General features: G+C 36.5%; 1 protein-coding gene and 1 long non-coding RNA gene across 3 annotated transcripts in view; one reads left to right on the top strand and one right to left on the bottom strand.

Moving 5' to 3' along the window:
- Window positions 1–830: 830 nt before the first annotated feature.
- LOC124164167 lies at window positions 831–9,023 on the bottom strand. The gene is made up of 2 exons (XR_006865975.1): window positions 8,958–9,023; window positions 831–1,640 (listed from the first exon to the last, which is right to left on the bottom strand). It is a non-coding gene; the product is annotated as an uncharacterized LOC124164167 (long non-coding RNA).
- A 2,028-nt stretch (window positions 9,024–11,051) lies between these two features.
- Window positions 11,052–22,873, top strand: part of LOC124164547 (dual specificity protein kinase CLK2) — an 80,365-nt gene continuing 68,543 nt past the window's right edge. Inside the window, exons 1-3 of one of the 2 annotated variants that reach the window (XM_046541919.1) lie at window positions 11,144–11,191; window positions 11,277–11,356; window positions 12,568–12,722. In XM_046541919.1, the coding sequence (XP_046397875.1) occupies window positions 11,321–11,356; window positions 12,568–12,722 (191 nt within the window). In that variant the 5' untranslated portion in view covers window positions 11,144–11,191; window positions 11,277–11,320. Of the gene's footprint in view, window positions 11,192–11,276; window positions 11,357–12,567; window positions 12,723–22,873 lie in introns of both variants that reach the window. The other variant, XM_046541918.1, reaches the window with a different exon arrangement.

Here is a 22,873-nt window from a genome sequence, read left to right as displayed (position 1 = left end):
CCCATTAACGGCCATTTTACACCGTGCACATAATTGCACAAACTGATGAATTTACTAAGGCGCTGTCAAAATAACATCGTGCAAAGCGATAAAGTGCTAGAACGAATACATGCAAGATGGTGAAATAGCCCCTATTCTAATTTCATTGAAATATCCGTGCAATTGCACGCCAGATGGAGATAGAATAAGATCTCATGATGGCCACTGCTAGTCTTCTCTACAGAGTGAGTCAACACTTCCAATGGTCATTTTAACAAAACACAACAAAGAGTCACTCTCTCGTCGCCTAGGGTCCGGTCTCCCAGATGCCAACGTATGGTGAGGATATGATTGATCAGTTCACCTTACGCATGCTTATATAGGGTTATGTTATGCAAGCAGTTACATAACATACAGGGTGAATTCTGAAAGTGATGCAATTGAATAACCCGTGCCACCCCAATTGGTTGGAGTGGGATCAAACTACTTGGAGTAGGAGGAATGGACTCTAATCATTGTTGCAAGACCAATCTGATCGCTTTCTAAGCTATGGAAGGACGTAAGTTATTATAAACCCCCCCTTGGCCGACCTTGTCAAGGAAAAAAATGGAATCAACAGTCGAGCAAAGTTTAAGTTTTATGCTAAATATCTTTAGGAAACGAAATAAGTTGAAAGGCTTCTAGCGACTCTGTTCTGCCCTACTCACAAGTTTTGAGGAAGTTAAAAGCCTTTACAATAATAATAATATGCCTTTATTAAGGCGAGGTTGAGACTATGAAGTCCCCTCTTCCACCTATTGAAGGGCTCCTTGCCACAACATGCTACGAATCCACACCCTGGTTCCTGGCCAAACACCAGATTCGTATGCTGCCTCACCTGTAGTCCGGAGGTCACCCCATCAGATATTTTTGTGCAAGTTAGGATTAAGGCAGCCCTGAAATGAACCCATTCTTCATCCATAGAAGAGATACAAACAGCCATGAAAAAGACCTTACGAGAAGCCTCCGAAGAAACCTCCTTGGGCATGTACTCAGTCACAGCACAGTCGCTGGAAAAAAATGTGCAGAGGCCTAAAGACAGTACTTAATCAATTTCTTATTACTCTAAATTAATGACACAATATCCAGATCACAAAGGAAATATAGTTAATTATTAACCTATGCTATTTAATGTCTCTTTAGAAGTGCACCCTATAACATTTATTGAATTAGAAATACAGAGCGGCTGTAAAATATACAAGACTATTTCAATGCACTACTCTCCAGTGTTAGGAAAAATCTGAGAGAGTAAAAAGTTCTCTCTTATCTTTTGGAAATAATCACTAGGATTACCTCTATCAGGAAAAAAAACACCTTTTGAAGCTTACCAACATTTATTTCCGAGAAAAATTGATAAGCAAACATTTTCAGGTATACATTCTATCAAAAGGAAGTAAATTTCCACATCAATTCGTCAAACAACATCTCTCTATAATGTCATGAAACAGACAGCCATAAAAAGCATCAATTATTCTCCTGAAAACGGATTAAATAAAAGCTGACTGTAAGTTCTTCATTTGAATTCTAGTAGGAAACAGCCACCATAGGTCTTGAATATTGAAGTCCACTGATGAATCATCTTAAGGAACAGCCTTCAAGGAGTTTCACAGACATCATATTAGCTGATAGAACAAATAATAAAAAAGGATTAGTACAAGTATAAGGGCTAATAACAAAACCATGATAAGAAATTTAAAATAAAAAATGTCCAAAATTTAAGAAATTAGACCAAGGCATTTAAAACATATTAAGTCACAAAGAACACAAATATTAGTAATGTGAGTGAGAGTAAATTATTGAATAAACTGAATAAGAATAGGAAAAAAATAAATATTCAGGCTTACAATTAGATAATGATCAATAAACAAAATTAGTTCACAAATTTGGCATTTAAAGTAATGATTTCTTAATGATTTTATAAATAATTAAATAGTCATCCATGAATTCCTAAAAGTCAAAATGTAAAATTCATAGCATGAGCTAAAAAAATTGAGTCATCAGCAGTAAACACTATCCCACTGAAAGCGCAAGTTTTATTAGAACACATTTCCCAAAACTACATCACATCAAATTATTTTCACAAGTTCATGGTTCACTGGTTTCATATACCAGTTTATCATGTGGAAATATGAACAATAATGAGTCCTTCTCTAGACTGTGAGAATGGAATTGAGAAGCAGGATAGATGCAGGTGAAATGTATCTCATGATCCAATATATAATAGATTTGCCAGTGATCATTTTAAAAACCTGGAATTTGCTAGAGATGAGAACATGGCCCAAACGACATTGCCCCATCTCAATTCAATGCTAAGGTAAGCCCTCCTCTGGGGCAAATGTGCAGAAAACTCGGTTAAATAAATCAAGCCGGTGTCCCACAGTCAAATTTGCTTCCAAATATTTGCCTCAATATGTTTGGAATAAAAATTTTGTTGCAAAAATTTGCATGCAATGGGACAGGGGTTCCCCACGATGGACCAAAAACAAACGAAAGACAATGTTTATGTATACAAATTTGGAAGCTTGTGGAAGTGAAGTATTCTGTCATTTTAGCAGTTGAAATCATCTGAACAGGCCTCTTGAACATTAAAGAGAAAGAAAACAGAAGGAATGCTGAACTTGGCGTTGGCTGGAAAGCGTTGGAGTAAGCGTGCTTAACATATTGGAGAAGGAGTTGCTCACTGATGTTCCTGTATATTACTGATATTAATTGACGATAAGTGAGGATATTTTCATGTCCCTTATAAGCAAGGTTGAGGGCAGAATAAAATGCCAGGATACAAACGTGAGGCAGTTTATTCCCGCAAGGAAAATGTTATTAATAAGTGATGGACATGGTCATTGAAATGTTATGAATTAATAGTGCTTTAATACCTAAAGTAAATCTTTTATTCTTTCCAAAACACCCCCTCCTTGTATTGTGAGTCTAAAAGAAAGCTTCCTTCTCATTAAACATGAACTCATTTACACATTACAGATTTCCTAGTTGAGAGTTTCCATCGCGTATTCCATACAGTATTTATGAAAAATACTCCACCGGTTTCGACCTTTTCAGGTCTTATCAAGAGGTGAACGATAATGAACATGACCTGAAAAGGTTGAAACCGGTTGGGTTTTTGATGCATACTGTATGGAATGCAACAAATTTTATTTTTGTGTCCATTATATATATTTAATAATTAATATGCTCATGCAGACGATAAATAACCTATGTGGCCTGTGTGTCAGCGTTTGGCGCTTCTCTTTTGTCAAAGGTCCAGTGATTGGTTGGTTTCATCCAATTGGATGAAAATTTAGAACCTGTCCTACCCATTTGGACAAAACCGTGTTTTGTACAAACCAAAGGACCAAAAGCCAGTTGGATGAAATTTTGACCGTGTGATAGGGTGAACGTCAGTTGTATCAAATTTTGATGCAAATTTGACCCTTGGACATCGGCTTCAAATAACTGTGGTGCCCTACTGTATATTCAGAGTGTATACGCTCACATTTATGAACTTTGATGGTTACTTTACTATGAACTGTGGATAGTGATGTGCTTGGTAGAGGCATCAATTCCGAATGGCTTAACAATAAATTCAAAAGGCTTCTGAGCAGGACAGTGAATAAAAAGTGATGAAAAATTGTCTTCATAGTGACAATTGGCCTAAAGAGTTAAGATTTTATGAGCTTATCCAACATGAATTGGGTGAAATTAATTAATTGCTAATTAGGGCCATTCCACCGTTACGTACGGGACATTTGTACTAATTTTTACAGCTTTAAAATATTATTTCTGCTCCTAATATTTTTTGTGTTTCATTGAAACAGCTATAAATTGTTAGGTGTAGACCTAAGCTATTTTTCAAGCTACAGTTTTGGCTTTAGCACTTTGTTGTAACTGTTGCAAGAAAAAATAAGTGCCTGTTACGTACGGGACAAGCTGAGTCAACCACTTGTTTGGCTCATGTTATGAAAAATGATATTTCAGCTCAATTAGAATTTTCATAATGCTGTGGTATTTTTTTTCATATTGCTTAAAAAGTATGCTTCAAGCACATATACTTAACATTATTAACAAATTTTTTTCAACTAAGTTACAATTTTTTCACCTTTTGTTACGTATGGGACAAGGGTGTTACGTACGGGACATTGTACACTTCAGGCTAAAAGTTATTGAAAGCAGGCAGAGTTAACATGGTCAAAAACACATTTATCAGAAAAGGTTGTTAAGCCAATTACAATATAAGAAGATCATATGTTTATAAGCATTATTTTCTTGATCAATTAACTTGTATTTGCTTAGCTTAATTATAATACAATTAAGGTATAAAAAAATTATACAGCTACTTTAATCTTGTTACCATGGTATTATTAAAAAAAAAACAAGGAGAAAGATACCAGAGTTCATAATTTAAGATCTTTATGGTTAAATTTTCCATCGTCTTTTTTTGTTCAACACTATAGGAGGAGAAATAGCTTTAATCACCTCTGTCTCTCTATTGTATACAATACAATCGGGCAGCGTTGGCCATTTATAATGTTCTGGGGACTGGTGGGTACCATCAGGGGTACAGCTTGGAATTAAGGCTAGAGGAGGTTTTAGGGGCGACTAATAGTGGGGATCTGGGGGGTATGGAATACCTGCCAGGGCAAGCAGGAGGTACGGGGACCCTCCCCCAGAAATTTTTTAAGATAAATGGTTCAAAATGGGGAGTTTTACAGCTTTCTGAGAGATATTTTATTAATCCTTACACTTTTCTATAAGTAATATTAATCCAATTAACTAATTTAGATTTGGGGGGTGATTATGCCCCAAAAACCTCCCCCCCCCCCCTCGCTGCACCATTAGGTACCATGACTGTAACTCACAGTTGCTTCTGTGAGACTATTTCTGTGATTTTGCCTCAAAATAAATTGCCATTATATTGCACTAGAACCCACTGACCTCTGAATTCTGTCTTCACTTCAACAAACAGGTCTAAATTCAAGTTGATATCTTTAAAATGTTTCTCTCCTGAAAAACTTTCATTTGTATTGCATATCACGTGAAAGCTAAGGATATCTGGTGCTGCTTGAACATTGTCTCAATGCTTTACTTTGATGATGGTATCATTTATATAATCTTCTCCAGCATAATATGCCTTGAACAAACAAATATTGAACAACAATACAATAAAACTTGTCTTTGAACAAACTACTGAAGATTCTGATGCAAAATCCTTGGCAGATTGAATAGAGCATCATTTTCATCCTCACTACTCTTAACATTCAGTCAGTTCTCTAAAATTGCATTCAGGAGAACTGATGTGAGCTTGATTTTTTAGCTTAAGTTTGCCTGCTATTCACTGTCATTTTTTCCCTTTCATACTTTTTCTTTGTCGGTAATATTTTCTCTCCACTTTTTTCTTAATTAATTTATCCTCTTACTTCTTTTTAAGAACCCATCATGATCACTTGCATTTAGTTTACTTCACATTTTCTTTACTCTAGCAACAGCAGTTGCCTAAGGTTTTTCCACCACCATTTCAATTCTGAAAAAGCATTAAATTTCTTATCTTCAAAGTTTCAGGCATTACTCAGTGGTGCTTATGTAAACTTACTTAAATAAAAATACTTCATGTAGTCCACATTGTTTATTTTCTGACCTTGATTCCCTCCTAGTAATCAGTCACAAAAATAACATATGCTATAATCACTCACGCACTGAAACATGTATTACGTGTTGGCTAAAGGCGACTGTAAATTCTAGTATCACCAAACATCTAATTGAGAACAACTATCCCAGTGATTTCACATCTGAGATCTACCACACACTGAGACAAAAGAAATTAAGTCCCCACTTTTTGTCATGAAGAACTGGAGATTATTGAGGTGACAAAATCAAATGAAACGCAGGAATTAAACAGTCATGATTTACCATTTCATTCACCTTACTTTTTCTAACCTTTTCTACCCGCCCTCTATGCACCTAAAATTTTACTTGTTCTTCTGTTTACTACAATGCATACTTTCAACCACAGCACTTACTCCTCTGCCACTTTGTCATTTCATGACATAAACTTAATACCTGGCCCTTCTATTAACCGATGCCAAACTCCCCAACCCTGAATGCCCAGAGCACAATTTTAAATTTAAATTACTGTAGGCCTCGACTTTTCTGGACTAAATGTAAATAACGCTTCATTTTATGTTTTAGAATTAAATATTATCAAAATTTAGTAATGATATGACATAGTGAATTCATTTTTATGTATATTGCATATTATGTTGTGAAGTGTCCCGTACGTAACGTTACGTACGGGACAGAAAGAAATTGAACATTAGGGTATGTTTAAATTTTATTATTTTTTCACAACATCATAATTATTTAGTTTGACACAAAACCAGTTTAGAAAATTGTATTTTGAGTAGCTGTTTGTCAAGAAACTTTGTGAAAAAATAAATTTATATATTTTATGTTACGTACGGGACAAAGAAACAATCTACTTTTAAACACTGTATTTTACCATTATACTATCGCAAAATTAATATAATTTTGTGATAGAAACTCTTATACTGTACTATATTTTGATATTATAATTACCAAGACACATAAAAATAGCATTTAGTCAAGCATTGATATGGCAACACAACCTATGAAAATGGCAATTTTTGAACAGCTGATGAAGAGACGACTTTGAACCTAGGTTACCTACATATTTAAACATATTTGACTAAAATTCCTAGTAAATACTCATAATATAACCTTATGAGAAGACAATCATGACACAATAAGTTAAATATAAAAAAATATTTTTATTTCCAAAAGTTACCTATTTTCATGGAATGGCCCATTAGAGGGGCAAGAATAGTACGTATTACCAAAAGTTCTCCAGGAGTGTAAGTCAAGTCGTAGTTCACAAAGGTCATATGGAGGTTGTTAGTATGAAGAAAATTTTAAGAACCAAGGTTTGGAGGAAAAGTATGCAAAAAGATGTTGAACAGTGGTGTAGATCCTGCCATGAATGTCAGTTAGTGGCTAGGAGTGACCCACTAGAACCAATAGTACGATCTGAATTGCCATGTCAACCATTGTAAGTTTGTATTTCCTTGGCCCCTAACCATCAGGTGGCAATTTGTTGATAGTGTTAGATTTGCACAGTCCTTATTTGTCTAAAGGCTTGTTCGCACGGTATGGTTTGCTAAAATCTATTTCATCAGATGATGGACCACCATTTAAAGATGCAGGATTTCAGAGGTTTCTGAAAGATTTAAATATTATCCATCATTTTTCTACACCATATTGGCCCCGGGCAAATGGAGCGGTAGAATGCCAAAACAGGAACATTATGAAAAGATTAAGGATTGCTGGTGCATAAAAGATAAGTTGGATAGAGGAACTTCTGATATACCTATCCTCATATTGAGCCACTCCCCACTTGGTAACAGGTTGCCCACCAGCAGCGTTGTTTTTAGGATGCAAGATTTGGTAAAAAAATTCCCGATTTACAGTTATGTATGCAGGTGAACCTGATATTAGCTGTAATAATTAGAGACAGGGAGTTAATGTTGAAAGATGATGGTAAATTGTATGCTCATTTAAACTGTCTTGCAAAGCCTAGTCTTGTGGAACCAGGGGATGTGGTGTTAATGAAACAAGCTTGGGAAAACAAACTATCCACTCCCTTTAGACAAGATCCTGTGACCATTATAGAATCTAATGGAAATTCGGAGTTGATTTATGATAATCAAGGGAAACCTCATAGAAGGAATACTTCTCATGCTAAACCATATCTTCAGAGGGAACAAGAGAATGGGAATAAGGAAGAGAACTACAATGAGCTAACACCAAGGGAGGATATAGTACAGTTGAGGACCAAAAATACGGAATCCAGAAACCCAAAAAAAACCAGAAATCTAAAATGTTTGAAAATTCTTCTGCATAGGGTTTCAACTAGACACCTCGTGGCACCGGCCTCTGAGCCTTGTTCTGGGACGAGTAGGATGTTAGCACACTCTGTAAACATACCCTAACAACCTGGGCACTTAGGGATCTCAAATATCAAGCACAAGAGCCTGAACACATTTATAAATTAATTAATTAACAAAACATACCATGAAGACCAGAAATCCAGAAACCCTTTGGTCCCAAGCTTTCCGGATTTGAGGTCCTCAACTGTAGATGGAGGAAAGAATTTTCAACCTAATCCTGTGATGGCAGGAAACAATTACAGGAAAACAGGAGAATCTCCAGGAGAGATGAGGTCAATGAGAGAATGTAATAAATCTAGTTCTTTGCAGTATTATAAAATGTAGATCACTGAATAACTAGTATTTATTTATTTATTATTTATTTACTGAACACTCAGTATTTAACATGCGCTGATTATTTAACATATGCCAAGCTTGTAAAAAGACTTTTGATTTATCTGGAATGAAGAATGTTATTTTGGTTTATAAGTGAATTGGTGTAGTAAGTATCAGGATTTGCATTTGTTTTTGTTCAAGACTTTACGTTTATGTAAGGGTAAGAATGTCTCTTAAAGGAGAAAAGGGATGTTGAGTCCTAAGGTTTGCCACCATGCTCAGAAGTTGGGAATGAGAGTTCCGGTGTAAGAGTGATGAACAATAAAGATGGCGAGATGTAAGGTGTGCTTACACATCGTTGATACATACTCTAATAGGTGATTGATCACCCAAGCTTGGTAGTACATATACCAACTTTTATGTTATGCTTAATGGTCTAAACTACCTAAACCTCTCACAGATGTTGGACATTGAAGTTGTAAAAATTATCCATAAAATAAAACTTGGGCTCATGTCACCTTACTTAAATTAATAAACAATAATAGTGATATTCATAAATATGAGAGCAAAATTTTCATATTACTTCTCTGAGTAAATCGGGACACAAATGTTCAAAAGAACAAGCTCAGATCAGACATCAATATACATTTACATATTTTCAAATTTACTCACATTGCTGGAAGGCGGCTGTATTTCTCTTGAGGACATACAGTATATTTGGATCTGAGGGTCTACATCATTCTTTGTATCTAAATGTTCGACTCCTCCAGACGGTATTATTAGGTTTCATCTCCCAAAATTACCTCACATTAAATTACATTCACAAAGTTTCATGCTTCACTGGTTTTATATATCAGTTAATCCTGGGGAAAAATAAAGAATAATTAGTTCTCAAAGCCACTTACAGATCCAACATCAATATGCATTCATGTATTTTCAAATAGTAGCACGGTTAGACAGAAATTGTTCATGAAACATGCAGGATGTGTAAGGCTTGTCAGCAACTGGCTAGTTAGTAGGCCATTTATGACTTGGCAGGGAAAGATGGCCAATTTCTCTTGATTATCCAGATAATTTGCACTGAACCGAATCAATAAATCTCAGCAATTGTAGAAGCAGATCAAATTGATAAACCTCGACATCCAATTATTTCCAGAAAATTTATTGCAAGGCATTTATTAAATAACTATTTCAATTTGTTAATTCACGCACCTGGTCTTTAAAAGCTCTCGAGTAAAACAGTCATTGGTTCCGGTCATTGATTATAATTAATTGTAATTCCCAAAATATCATATCATAGTAGAACGTAGAACACTTCGAAATGGCAGAGCAAAAATGAAGTTAATTACATTAAACGCAAAATCAACCAAAGGAAATTCTTGTGCGCGACATTGCGAGATACCTGTTACGCTTTATCTATGAATCCTACATAAAAAGTTTATGTTTGTCTGTGTCTGTCATACAAAAATCATCATATAAATGTGGTTTTTATCCGATCGAGCTAAAATAACGTAAAAGAATATTTATCGGTTGTTTAAATTGCAATGCATTTAAATTCTTCAAGACTATTAACCCTGCAAGGCACTAATATAAGCTAAAAATAGAGGCCAAGATAGAGAAAAAATACACTTATTTGCGGTGTGTAGTAGGATACGATCGAGGAGTACTCCTCTCTGCTACCATGAACAAAACTTATAAACCTTGTGACGAAGAGAAATAAACAATAGCATTTTCACGCACAACGGCCAACTTCAATGCACAAAGAATTAGGCAAATTCTCTAACTCATCTCCGAGCTGCTCAAAATCAAAGGGCTTCTCAGCTAGTAATGTATATAAACAAGAAACCCAAACCAAAACATCAGGTCCATTCCAGATAAAAAAACATAAAAATAACTTTTCAAGAGTTTGATTCAACTTCCGATAGAGCAAAACAATGTTTAAAAAATATCAACTTTAAATGCGAATACTCACTGTGCCATGCGATGGACAGTAGGCGGCACACATTACTTACAAAATTAAAATTAACGTGTCCACCACATTCTGCCATCTTGGAATAAGGTCGGCTAAAAATGTTGAGCGGGATAGGTGTTTCATTTTCGACAAATGCTGTAATATGGACACGCAGTTGAAACATTTGCATTGTTATTAAACTTAATTGCTAAGATTAGGGACACTTCGGGCCTTCACCGTTATCATAACTTAGGTACCATGCACAAGAAACAACTTATTCAAAAATGCAACATGTAAACATTCAGTGTACTTACCGCCGCCTTCCACAAATGGGAGTTTATAATGCCCAGTTTGGAATTTTATTTCTTCTTAGCATTATATACCGACTTAAAACCACGCACAAAAACGATCCCTTGTCGTAAGCCATGGTGTTCACAGGTAAGTAGACGGGATCCCACTACGAGCGAGGGCACGGGATTTGTTTCAAGTCACTACTCCTGAACCATCGCTGACTTTTCTGAGCTAATAGCACCACTTTCTAGCCACTACACTCAGTTTCGTACTGTCAAAAAATGAAACCTCCAGAAGGCCTCCTTACCACTGAAAAAATGGAAAAAAACACCACAAGTCAGCGTTTAGCCTATACTCGCCATGTTAATTTTCCAACAACTAGAAACCATGGGCACCCTCGCGCTGCCACTCGTTCAAAAGAGGAACTATTTGGTGTCGGAAGATTGAGGCAACAGCGCCCCCTACCGATTTCAATGAGAACCTTTTGGAAGATTAGTAACCAGTATATAAGGGCCATGTTCCAGCCAATCAGAGGAGAAGTTTCGATCCAATGTTCTGGACTTTGTTACGTACCGAAGTGCTTGACGGATTCGTCGCTAGGACTTATTTTTCAACTATTGTTGATTACATTTGGAAGAAAATCAACTTTTTCAGAGAAGTAAATGTAAGTGAGCCAATTTTAGTTGGAGAATGCTGTGTACGGGGTCATGTTGTGACAGAATTTGAGTTTACTGATCGTGTTTTCTTAGGCACTTCCTGGTGTGAACCAACGCATCTGCAACGAATTCTCAAAATGGCTGACACTGCCTTAGCGCATTTTCAGTATCAGGTAGTCGAGTTTCGTTGCATTAATTGGTATTTTCCTCTTACTTACTGATTAATAGTGCATTGTTTCAAAATTGGAATGAGGTTTAGAATTTTTAAGATTTTATAATTCAATATGCATGGCCGGTGACGTAAAAGCTGAGGGCTCGCGTGCCTCATCTGAATATCCGCACTATAAAAGTTAGATGAATTTTGTACTGTCATTTGAGCGGTAATTGCTTTCAGATTTTGAGTGTCATATATGTGTTATTTGACACTTAAGAGTTGTCGTGGCAATCTTTGAATTTTTTTGTGTATTTGTGTACCGGACAGTTCGGAAAATGAGATAATGCTATTTTACGGGTATATTGTTCATGTACTCTTTATCAAGCGCCCCATTTTTTGTATCAGTCGTATTAATTCTCTTATGCAAGGGTATAGGACGTGAGAATTGTCAGGACGTGCCTGAGATTCGTGTAATTTCGAGAAAAATTCTTGGTGAAGTGACGTGAAGAATTGCAGTAAGTGGGAAGAAAGTAAAATGCTTTTAATCGATTTAGTAATCTCGCGTAGTGATAAATTAAAATCTTATTCCCTGTCCTTTTGCATGTTCTTTGATGCGATGACTTACGTAGCTTGCGACTCGACACTTTTATCCATTCGTGCCTACCGATGTAAGTAATGGGAATGAAGCGTCAGCAGTTAGTATATTATCAATGGTCTCCGAATTGAAGTGCTTAGCTAATCCATCCCCTGTCGTTGTGTTTCTTCTCCAAGGTGTGTAATCATCCTTAACCCTCAATGTGACTGCTAATTGTATGAAGCATCAATTTGCGTTAATAAACTCCTGTTATAATCGTTGGCGAGTCGTGTGTTGTAACTGTGCAATAATTGTGTAGTGTTAGTTCATTCCTTGTAAATCACAAATCTTTTAAGTTGCCACTAATTCAATTGATTTTATTTGAATTTACCTCTTATCAATAAGTGGTGTTAATGCCATCATTTGCTCAATCACACCGTTTCTAAGGTTTTATTTTACGTTTATTGTGAATTACATGAGACTGCATTGTGTAGATGGTACATATATAAGGTTATAAATCTCAGAAAGCATATTTTAGCACTCCTGTTGTGGGTACATGATGACTTTTTAATGGATTTTTCATATTAGTGTTGATCTTTGCTCATCAGTTTGTCATATTCTCTGTTTCTATCATCTGGTTTCATGTTATGTAACAGATGCCTCGCACAAGAAGACGCAACCGCTCGGTGTCGAGGTCTCGCTCACATTCCTACTCATATGACCGGGATGTGAAGAGGCGGAGAGTAGAATCACCTTATGGCAGTAGTCGGTACCAGCATCCAGCCAGTCCTTACCAAAGAGGATCATACAGGTTGGTGTTCATTATAGTTGATGCTCAGTCGATTTGGTTATGAAGTTACTCAAAACCTGATATATTTTGAAAATATTACTGCTACAAGTTGTAGTTTCTAATGCATCAACTTGTCAACTGCTGGATTTTCGTGCCGTTAATATTTTAAATAAAAAAAATCCATTAATCATTCTTATTGTTTAGAACGTTAATCTCAGTATTTTATGACGGAAATTTTCATGAACTCAATTTTATTGCCTTTTTTCACAAAATTTGGGCTAATCGTTTAACTCATTTGGCATGTAAGCATTTGCTTGATATATCATGTATGACTGCTGAATGTGTTTGAATGAGTGAGACAGTAGCAATTAGATCTTTTTTTAATTGTTTGAATTATGTGATGGAGCTCTAATTGAAGAAGTTTTGGCTATGCACTCAAGTTTAGCATAAATATTAAAGTATTATCACATTTTGAATGAGAACTGAGTACTGTTGTTTTTAAGAATTAAAAGAAGAAAGAATTCCATAAGGTGTTCTCTCAATTTAAACAATTTTTATACTCAAAATGCTCAGAGGAGTAAAACAAGATTTGAATATCCTTTGTCTTGATCTATCTCAACATTTCTGTTATTGCCTTAAGCTTGTGACAGTAAACCAAGTAATATGTTCATATCATGTTGTGTAAATATTGGTATTTTTATCTGCTAAACTCGACCGATGCTGGCAGTGGTTTAAGTCAGAAAAGCTCCTTTTATCAGATAAGAGGAAAACTATTTTTGCTTTTTTTAATCATTCACTATTTTGTCCTCAATCCAGAAGACATCAAAATTCCTGCCAGCAGGCTGACTATAAATTAATTCTTGCTCCTTACTTAACGAGTATTTGTTGGACAATTTTCTTTTACTTTGATATCCTTACCAAAAGAGTTTGACGCTTATGAGGCAGACATGGTGTTATTATTTTCGTAACAAGTTATTATGATGCGGAGCTGGTTGCAGAAACTCTTAGTCCAGGAAGAAACTCTAAAAATGAACCGTAAATGAATCACCTGTGTCAGACTGTAAATTCGTAACTCCCTGTTCATTAACCACAGTTGAACCTCCTATTTACAAACCTCTAAATAATGGAGTAATACAATTGTAGTAACTTCCCTCCTGTTTGCAATTATGCATATAGGGAAAGCTGCATGAGAGAATGCCAATTTGCAAAATCTCCTTTAAATTGTTTAAATTTGTGCTTCCATGGTCCATTGGAGTGATATCACCTCCATTTTATGAAGTCTAGTAGTTCATCAGTTGTCCACTGCAATAATAATGATGTTTTATTGGTCAAAGGTATTCAGAAGATACTCTGGAAAAAATTCAACTGTACATCAACCTGTCAGCGCCCAAAGTTTTTTTAAATTCACACATATTTCACATTAAAAAAATATGATATGTATGAGCACAACACAATGAACACAATTCAAACTGACTGAATAATAGAGGAAACCTTCTACTAAGTATGTGCACCGAAATGTACACTAAAATTCACATATTAAATGCATTGCAGGAGTATTGGCTCACCACTGAACTGGGTGCCATATGGCACCTGTGGGCGTTGACGGCTTAATATACAAGAAAGATTGCGAACAATCAGTTTATAGGCGACCTGTAAGAATACAATATCACTAGTTTAGTGTGTAAAAAATTCACCAACTGAATACATTGCATGAAAGGCTAACCATGAGTAAATGATATTCTTGAATTTAGCTAAGCTAGTCATTCTGGCTGAGGTGGGTAGATCTTCAAACAACCTGTTACCAAAATTGGGCAGAAAACATTGTATTTTAGTTGACCCATTAACGCCTAGCGGTACTATATGGTACTAGCCAGTAGCAGAATGCTAAACGTAACTTTTTTGTCACTTATCGTAATTTATTTGGGTTTTTGAGAGCTTAAACATAAGAAGGATGTTTTTATTTACATTCTCCGGAAAATGAATGTACCGTATAAGCTTGTGTAAGAGGCGCACACGTGTAAGAGGTGCACCCCTATTTTGAGGATTGAAGCTATAAAGAAAAAAAATTTTGCGACATTTTTTTTATTCTATCGTGCGGTGTTGCAGACGTATGCCTGGAATTTCGACAGTTATCGAAATTTCCTCTTTCAGTACTATTTGAAAGAGGAAATTTTGATAACTGCGGCGGCATAAGAGGGAGTAGAAAGAGTTCCGATCCTCTCTTTGCATACGCCAACGCTCTACGTTGCTTGTCCTACTCACGAACAATTTTGTTTAAAAGCTCTCGCAGGAGTATTGCAATAGAATTGCAGCCGTGGAAAATTTTAAGGCAAAACACGACAGGCAAATGGCATGAGCTTACGAAAAATTGTCTCGTGCCAGCGAGCTTCGAAGCAAACCATGCATATTTTAACATGTTTTGGAAAATCGGAGCACTTAATTGGTTATGAATTAACGCATGTATTTTTATTGCGTCTTCATTTTTTTGTTAATGTAAATGACGTGTGTTTTCCTTCAAAAATTATGGACAGTCGTTGCAGTTGTGGAAAAAACGCCTTTTCTGCTTGTTCGTTGTACCGCAAATCACTTTGCTTTGCATGTCTTTATGATGAGTTCCATCCTGAAAATTGTAAATAAAGGATTAACTGGAGTGGTGAGGCAGTGTACTGGCCTTCCACATCCAAATCTCGGTAAAGAATTAAGGGGCATTCCTAAATTCAATCCCTGCGTGCAATGTGGATTACACTAATTGTGCAGTACACCGTCCGTCGGATGGGACGTTAAGCCGTGGTCCCCTTGGCGCCTTTCGTTAAGAGCAGGCTAATGCCGACGCCGGGTTTCTATCCACCCTTCATCCTCAGTTCCTAATCCCAAGCTGATCCATTCCTGATCTAAATATTAAAAAAAAACTTTTAAAAATATATTCCATAGTAGTAACGAAGATAAGAAAACGAACTTTAAAAATTTAAACAATAAAATTCTTAAAAATTAACACAAAAAAAGTTCCCTGAGCGAGCATCGATCTCGCTACCTTCACCTCCACAGTCGGACGCCGTATCCACTGGGCTGTCGCCCACTTGTTTAACATAGACGTTCAAAACAGTTTATATAGCGTACCTTCATTTTTTACGATTTTTAATTGCTTTTTTCTCGGAATTTTACGAGAAGTGCGTCGTCTCGCTTCGGCATATTACATTTGTACCCATAAACTACCGAATCGCAAAATTTGAGCTCGATCGGCGATGCTAAGGTCGTGTATTCCCCTTGTAAGTCATTTCTTCTCTCTCACAGATTACTCGTAGAAAGTGACAATAACCCTGAGTACATCAGTTGGTAGTTTTAAAAAATCATACAATTTGGGCAAATTTTTCTTTACATAAAATCCCAGCAGCAGCCCACATTCGTTCTTGGAATGAACCTATATCGATTGATATATCGATATTGATATGAATACAGTTTCTTCTCCTGACCTTCATTATTATTACAACAATGTAGTGTTTATGATCTTGGAGTATAGGTCATGATTTAAATTAAATACACATTTGGCCAACGTTTCTGAGATTTATTCTCCTTCCTCAGGGCTCTGTGATAGAAAAGTTTCGTTAGAAAAGTTTGATATTGATATGATGATCAATAAGACATTTTAAGATTATTATAAGCAGATTTTTATATTCTATAGTTTAAATTCTCTTAAAACACTTGGCCAGTGTAGTTTGCTATCTATTTCTTGTACTGAGATCATGTATTTTTGTGTTGAGATCCATAGCATCGTCTGCTCCAATTGTCAAGTAATGAGGTGGGTACTCCTCACCATGAGAAATGCATTTGGATGCATCACAGTCATAGAAAGAGAGATGTGGGATGAATTTAAGAAGGGCCATGGCTGCTAATAATAAATTAACTAATGAAATCAGAGGTTTACACACTCAGAAGATACTAAAAATGATTTGAGGGTTGATTCAAGGCAAATAATTGAGTGTATTGCCCAGGAAAGTGCCACTATTGAAAGCATACTAACCAAATATATACCTGTGTATTGCTTGAATAGTACCGGGACTGAGAGAAATCGCCGTGCTAAAGGGGAACGTACTAACCAAATTCCACTTTAGCAGTAGATGACCAAGTGGAGGTGACAGGAAAGGCTAGATCTGAGCGACTGAGGAAGGGTTTGGGCTCACACTAAGTTGAGCACTGAGGGGTGACCACGTACGTATGTCTTTTGCTTCCGTGACAGTCTCTTTTCTCCACCCTGCGTAAGTTGCATTCATTCATTCAAAATCCCTTTGCGTATGTGCGACATTCAGTACGAAAGTGCCCACAGATAAATTGAACTGAACAGTGGACAACTTAGGTTGATTGGTAGGCTTCTTCTCTTCCAGTATGGTACTACATATATTGTTTGTCGTGTAAAGTGTACCTGGGCACTATGCCACAATGGTGATTTTAGGCGGCACACTGTGGACTGCATAAGAAGAAAAGCTGTCCGCCTGAAAGTGGTGCCAGGCGTGACTCACCCCTAAGAACTTTTCAAAATATAAAGGCTAGTTTTTCATAACCTTAACATATCGTACATTAAGGTTTTAATTAGAATTTTATTTTAACTTGATTAATTGCAAGTCAGTCAGCTTTTTGTGAGTAGTGTCATGTTTTTAGCCATATTTTCTTTCTCAGGCTCTGATATTTTCCACCCAAAAAAGGCATGGTGAAATAAAATTGAATGTTGCTCTACTGTTGCCACATAGACTGCTATCCTGCAAGTATCATTTACCACTTTAGGTCCTTAACAAAGGCCCATACTTATCATGTTGTTATTGTTTATTCCCACATCTGTTGGTCCTCGTAGTGTGATTTTCCTAATTGATTATTTCAAAATCTTGCAATTTTCATTTTCATCATTTAAAGATGAAAGAAAGATTGAGCCCTTATGTATGACTTAAGTTTCATTGTGAAATGTTAAATCCAATCCAGCATAAATCCAATGGTGATAACGTACTGTTGTACCAAAATAGTCATTGTATTTTTCTCCAAGCTGCTGCAAAATGCATTGAAAATTGTTCCATTTGAGTCTTGCATTAGGGTGGTTTCCTATTATTGTTTTATTGTCTAAATCGAAAGATTATTACTCCTGGAGTACGTATTTAACGCATTTAGATTTTTAAATTACGATACCTATTTTTCGCGATTAAATGAAAAGTGAAATTTTCAAGCGCACGAAAATGTGACGGGTAAGTATGAATGCCAGGAAAACTCCCGTGTGACGTCGTTCTGGTTCTCGCTGCTGCGGGTGAGGTGACCTTGGGGTGAGGCTCTGAGCACTGATATGACACAGGATGCTAGCAGGTAGCAGAGTACACCGCTAGCTGGTATCGCTTGGCTTAAATAAGCATTATTAATACCTTATCAAATGAGGAAAACTTTTCGACCTTAGCCAGTTTTAGTAGGTGATTATTAAGACATGTTTCCCTGAGCTCTGTGCCTCATCCATGCATTGGTAACCTCAGACGATGTAAAACTCCTATCTACTCGTATAGAAACTAGGTCCCTGTGACGTCACGTGGAGTGGCATCGCATGGGCGCCAATCTGGCCTTTTTCAAATGAGGATAACTTGAGACCATTGCCATTCGTCTAAACCGGTATTTCTAAAACCAAATAATTTGTATATCATGAATACACTAATGGTGGTTAACGAATATCAATCAATGCCTTTCGTTTTCTTTGATGAAGGAAACTACTCTATTGCAATCTAAGTAAGTGTATGTTGTACCAATGTTTTGGGCAAGTTAACAGTAAAAATTTATCAACCAATGAATGGCTAATAATTAATGTTGGAGTATTGATTAAATAACTGGAGTAATCACCACTCTACGAGGATGATGATAAAAACCATGATTACCTGCTAAGCTTTGATCCTTCAAAGTAGAAATGTCAATGTGGAAGTGGTTGAATTCATTCGGTCACACCACTACTTCTGAGAAGATTAGCCTGTAATATTAAAATTTCTCGATTTTAAGGGTTGGGTGTTTGGGCGAAGTTCACCACTAAATGGCATCCTCCACCAAAATAAACATTAATCGAATGAAATACAGGGTAGTAAGATATTCTTTCCAGATAGCAGTACGTATTAGATGAAATATTTTGCTCTGCAAATTCAGTAGAATTTAATCTCATATAATTTTGAGGTTGTTTTCATCTACAATCTTTTCACCATGTTTACATTACACTTGCAATCAATGAGAGTTCTTGTTATTCACAAAGTGTGTCTCTTGTGTGTAATTTTTGCACACTACAATCCATAATAACCTATTTATTTCCTTGGTAGACTCTACATGACAGACTCGTCGTTCAAAAAAAGTGACAAGACTTTTAAGATGATTTCTGGATTAAAAAAATGCTCATTTCTGACATTGTACCCATGCCTTTTTCTCCAAGATGTTTTCTTTGGGGAGGATGTTGGTGTTACACTCCAGCAAGCCCTTTCAGTATGGATACATTGTTTGGGTACAACTGGTATGAATTAGTTCTCCTATCTCATGGGATGAGATAGCATCATTATAATATTGAGGCTGTTAAATGAGCTTTAGGCATTGTGCTCTCTTTCCAGTCCAATTGGTTCATTTTTTTTAACAGGACTGTAGATAGTGGCCTTCCCTAATTTATTTTCAATCTCGATTTTGATACAGTTTGAAAAGTGTACCCGTTTTCACTACTTTTTGATCCCCTACAATTCATGGTATTTGTGGTGGAAAATAAATGGCCTTTACTCTTTTGCAGATAAGTTGATAATGTCACAGTCTCACGACAAACGAGTTAAAGCTCCACCCATCATTTTCATAGTGCTATTCAAATCATTCAAGTCATCATCATGATTCAACAATCTAAAGATTGGTTTGGTTCTGCTCTCTGCTACACTTTCCTATCTCCTTACATTTTAATATTGATGCAATTTTTTTCTTTTACTTCCCTTGTTAAAATGTTCTATGAAACTCATTTATAGCCACCCTTTGCCTTTCTTCCCATCCACTTGTCCTTCGGCAATTGTCTTAATCTGGCCATCATGCCTCATAACTGATCTACATCTACATAGTACCCCGCGAGCCGCCTAAAAGGCATGTGGCAGGGGGTGTTAGGACACCAGCCGTTTACAACTATAAAAAAAAGAAGTGCTCTAACGAGGTTGGGACTAGCGTTTATTAAAGTCCTTTATGGTTCGGGGGAAAAACGAATTCCCATATCTATCCGTTCGGCAAAACATCTCTCTTAATTTATCGCTTGTATCAGACCTGGAGATATAGTGTGGCTCTAATAATATGTTCTCTGTGTCTCTCTTAAAGATATCCATTCTCAATTGTTCAAGCAATCTAATCCTAGCTTGCAGCCTCCGAGTCTCCAACGGCTCCCAGCCTAATTCACTTAACATCTGGGTAACACTGTCTGACGAAACGTGCAGCCTTCCTTTGTATTTTATTCAGTTCGTGGATTAAGTCTTTCTGCACCGGTTCCCATACGCTCGCTGCATTTTCAAGGTGCGGTCTTACGAGAGCGAAATAGCACCTTTCTTTTACTTTCTCATCCAAAAATCTTCTCACAATACGCTTGACGAATCCTAATTTCTTCAGGGCTATGCCGCAAATATTCTTTATGTGTGTTCCCCACGTGAGGTTCGAGGTTATCGTAACTCCCAGGTACTTCACTTCGTCTGTTGCCTTTATGTTTATACCATACACTGCATAAACATGGTTAGAGTTTACGCTTCCTTGTGGAACACCTGATGTAACTTTCACAACATCAGAGCTAATTCCTTCAAGAACTACTTTTTGTTTACGATCTCTGAGAAAGTCGTGTATCCAGTTTACAACTGTTTCGTTTAATCCGCATGACTGTAATTTGTATAAAGGTTTGTTGTGAGGTGCAGTGTTGAAAGCTTTCTTAAAATCTAGAAATAGTGCGTCAACTTGTCTCTTCGATTCACCAGATTTTATAACGTCGTGAAGAAAGAGCGCAAGCTGTGTTTCGCATGATCTACCTTTTCGGAATCCGTGCTGACAGTCATGGAGGAAGTTACGTCTGTCCAAGAAAGCCATGATATTGCTAACGATGATATGCTCAAGTATCTTGCCTATAATCGATGGTAATGAAATCGGACGGTAGTTGCCTGGGTCATGTCTGTTTCCCTTTTTGAATATGGGTGTAACGCTTGCAGTTTTCCAGTCTAGCGGTAACTTCCCTTCGGAGAGTGACTTCTTGAATATAATCTCTAAGTAAGGTGGGATCTGTGGAGCTAACTCCTTGAGGACACGCGCGGGTATTCCCTCCGGACCCGGAGATTTACTATTCTTAATCGATTGAAGTTGTTTAGTTATCCCATCACGTTGTATAGATATTTCTTGAATCTTCTTATGATGTCGCTGACTTCCAGCCAATGTTGTCATGCCATCTTCTTGCTCCCGTGGAGTAACATGCTCAATATGTAACATGTGATGAATTGTTTCCTTACTTCTCTAATTGTATTTTCAGCGGTAAGAAGATTCTTCTGTTTCTAGAAAGCCCTCTTTGCCCGTGCTTTTTAACTGACTATTCCATTCTTGCTTTATCCATAGTTGGTAATTTGGCTTCCTAGATAACAAAACTCATTCACCTCTTCAAGCTTTAATTTTTCCTATTTTTATCTTAGTCCTATTTTTATCTTAGTCCTATTTTTGTTGATTTTCAGCTTCTATCTGGCCATTGTCCTGACCATATTTGTCAAAGTCTTCTTCAAATCATTCTGTCTCAGCTATGACTGCTATGTCATCAGCAAATCGCAGCATACTAATTCTTTCTCTGTGGATAAAAGATGCCTAAAGCCTTCTCTGATTTTATTCACTGCTGTCTCATTGTAAACATTATTATTACTGGGTACAGTAAAGAACCTTTTTCACTCCTTTCCCTATTCTTGCTTCTTCACTGTTACATCCAGATTTTATCACAGCTACTTGAGTTTTATGAAAACAATTTCTATTTTATGGTCATTTCATACCACTCCAATGCACTCTGTCAGAATTCTAAGAATTGACTTACAATCCACACTGCAAAGGTCTCTAAGTTGACAAAAGCTATGGATGTCAGTTTATTCCTTTCCATTCTCTTCTCTATAAATAGTCTAAACTTCAGTCTGTTGAATTGAAATTAGTCCTATTCTTTTTTAGATGGTTCTTATCAGTATGCATGCAATGCATGTGTTGTCAGCCGTGTTTTCCTCAAATCTAAATACCTCTTGTTTTTGGAATAGGAATGATGATGTTCTTACTGTGTACATCTTGTTGAGTACATATTGTCGATGGTTTTGTACAGCTGAGTTGAAGTCTTCAGTCATGCATTATTTATGAGATCTGCTGGTATATCATCAAATCCTGCTGGCTTAATCTTTCGCAGGTCACTTATTGCAGCATCAAATTCTTCTCTTTAAATGTGGGCTCCCGTGATAAGGTTTTCTACTTCACTTTCTTCTCCCATTATTTTTGTGCAGGATTTGCTTCGGTTGTATAACTGTCCCTCACAGTAATGCATCTTGCACACCGTTCCTGGACATGGCATCTCATTATTATATTGGCAGTATCCACTTTCCCCTGTATAAGGCTATTTTATGCATCTTTGAATAGGTTATTCATTTGTGCTTCTCTAGTTTTACTCGCTTCATAACAATTTTCTGGCCTTCTTCTCATATAGTTAGAGCCAGCTTTTCAGTTTTCTATTTTTTTATTTTCTCCTTTCTTCAGTGAGGTTTGAGATTTCGTCTGTGATTCATGCCTTTTTTAACAACTTTTCTTCTCCCTAGAACTGCTTTTTTGGCCCCTTGAAGTCTAATTTTAATATTCATCCATCTATTCTCCGCTTATCTCTGTCAGATGTTTTGGATTCAGTCGTTTCTGCACTTGTCATGTGTTATTCACTTATTTCTTGAATTTTTAATGGCATTTAATCATCATCAGATTATGATCACTTGATATCTGCTCCGAGGTAGCTTTTGCAGTCCTTACCTGGACCCTATATCTACGCTTCATTAAAATGTAGTTTATTTGAAATCTTCTTTGGTTTCTTGGCATTTTCCATTCCTGTACCCTGTCTTCTCTTTGATATCCTAATCCATATCTTCCATTTATTCTTCTTCGTTTTCCTTCTCTAACGATAGTGT

The sequence above is a fragment of the Ischnura elegans genome, chromosome 8, assembly GCF_921293095.1.
Source record: "Ischnura elegans chromosome 8, ioIscEleg1.1, whole genome shotgun sequence".
Taxonomy (NCBI): Eukaryota; Metazoa; Arthropoda; class Insecta; order Odonata; family Coenagrionidae; genus Ischnura; species Ischnura elegans.
The sequence above is the reverse complement of the archived record's forward strand: the minus strand, read 5'-3'. Positions and strand labels throughout refer to the sequence as shown.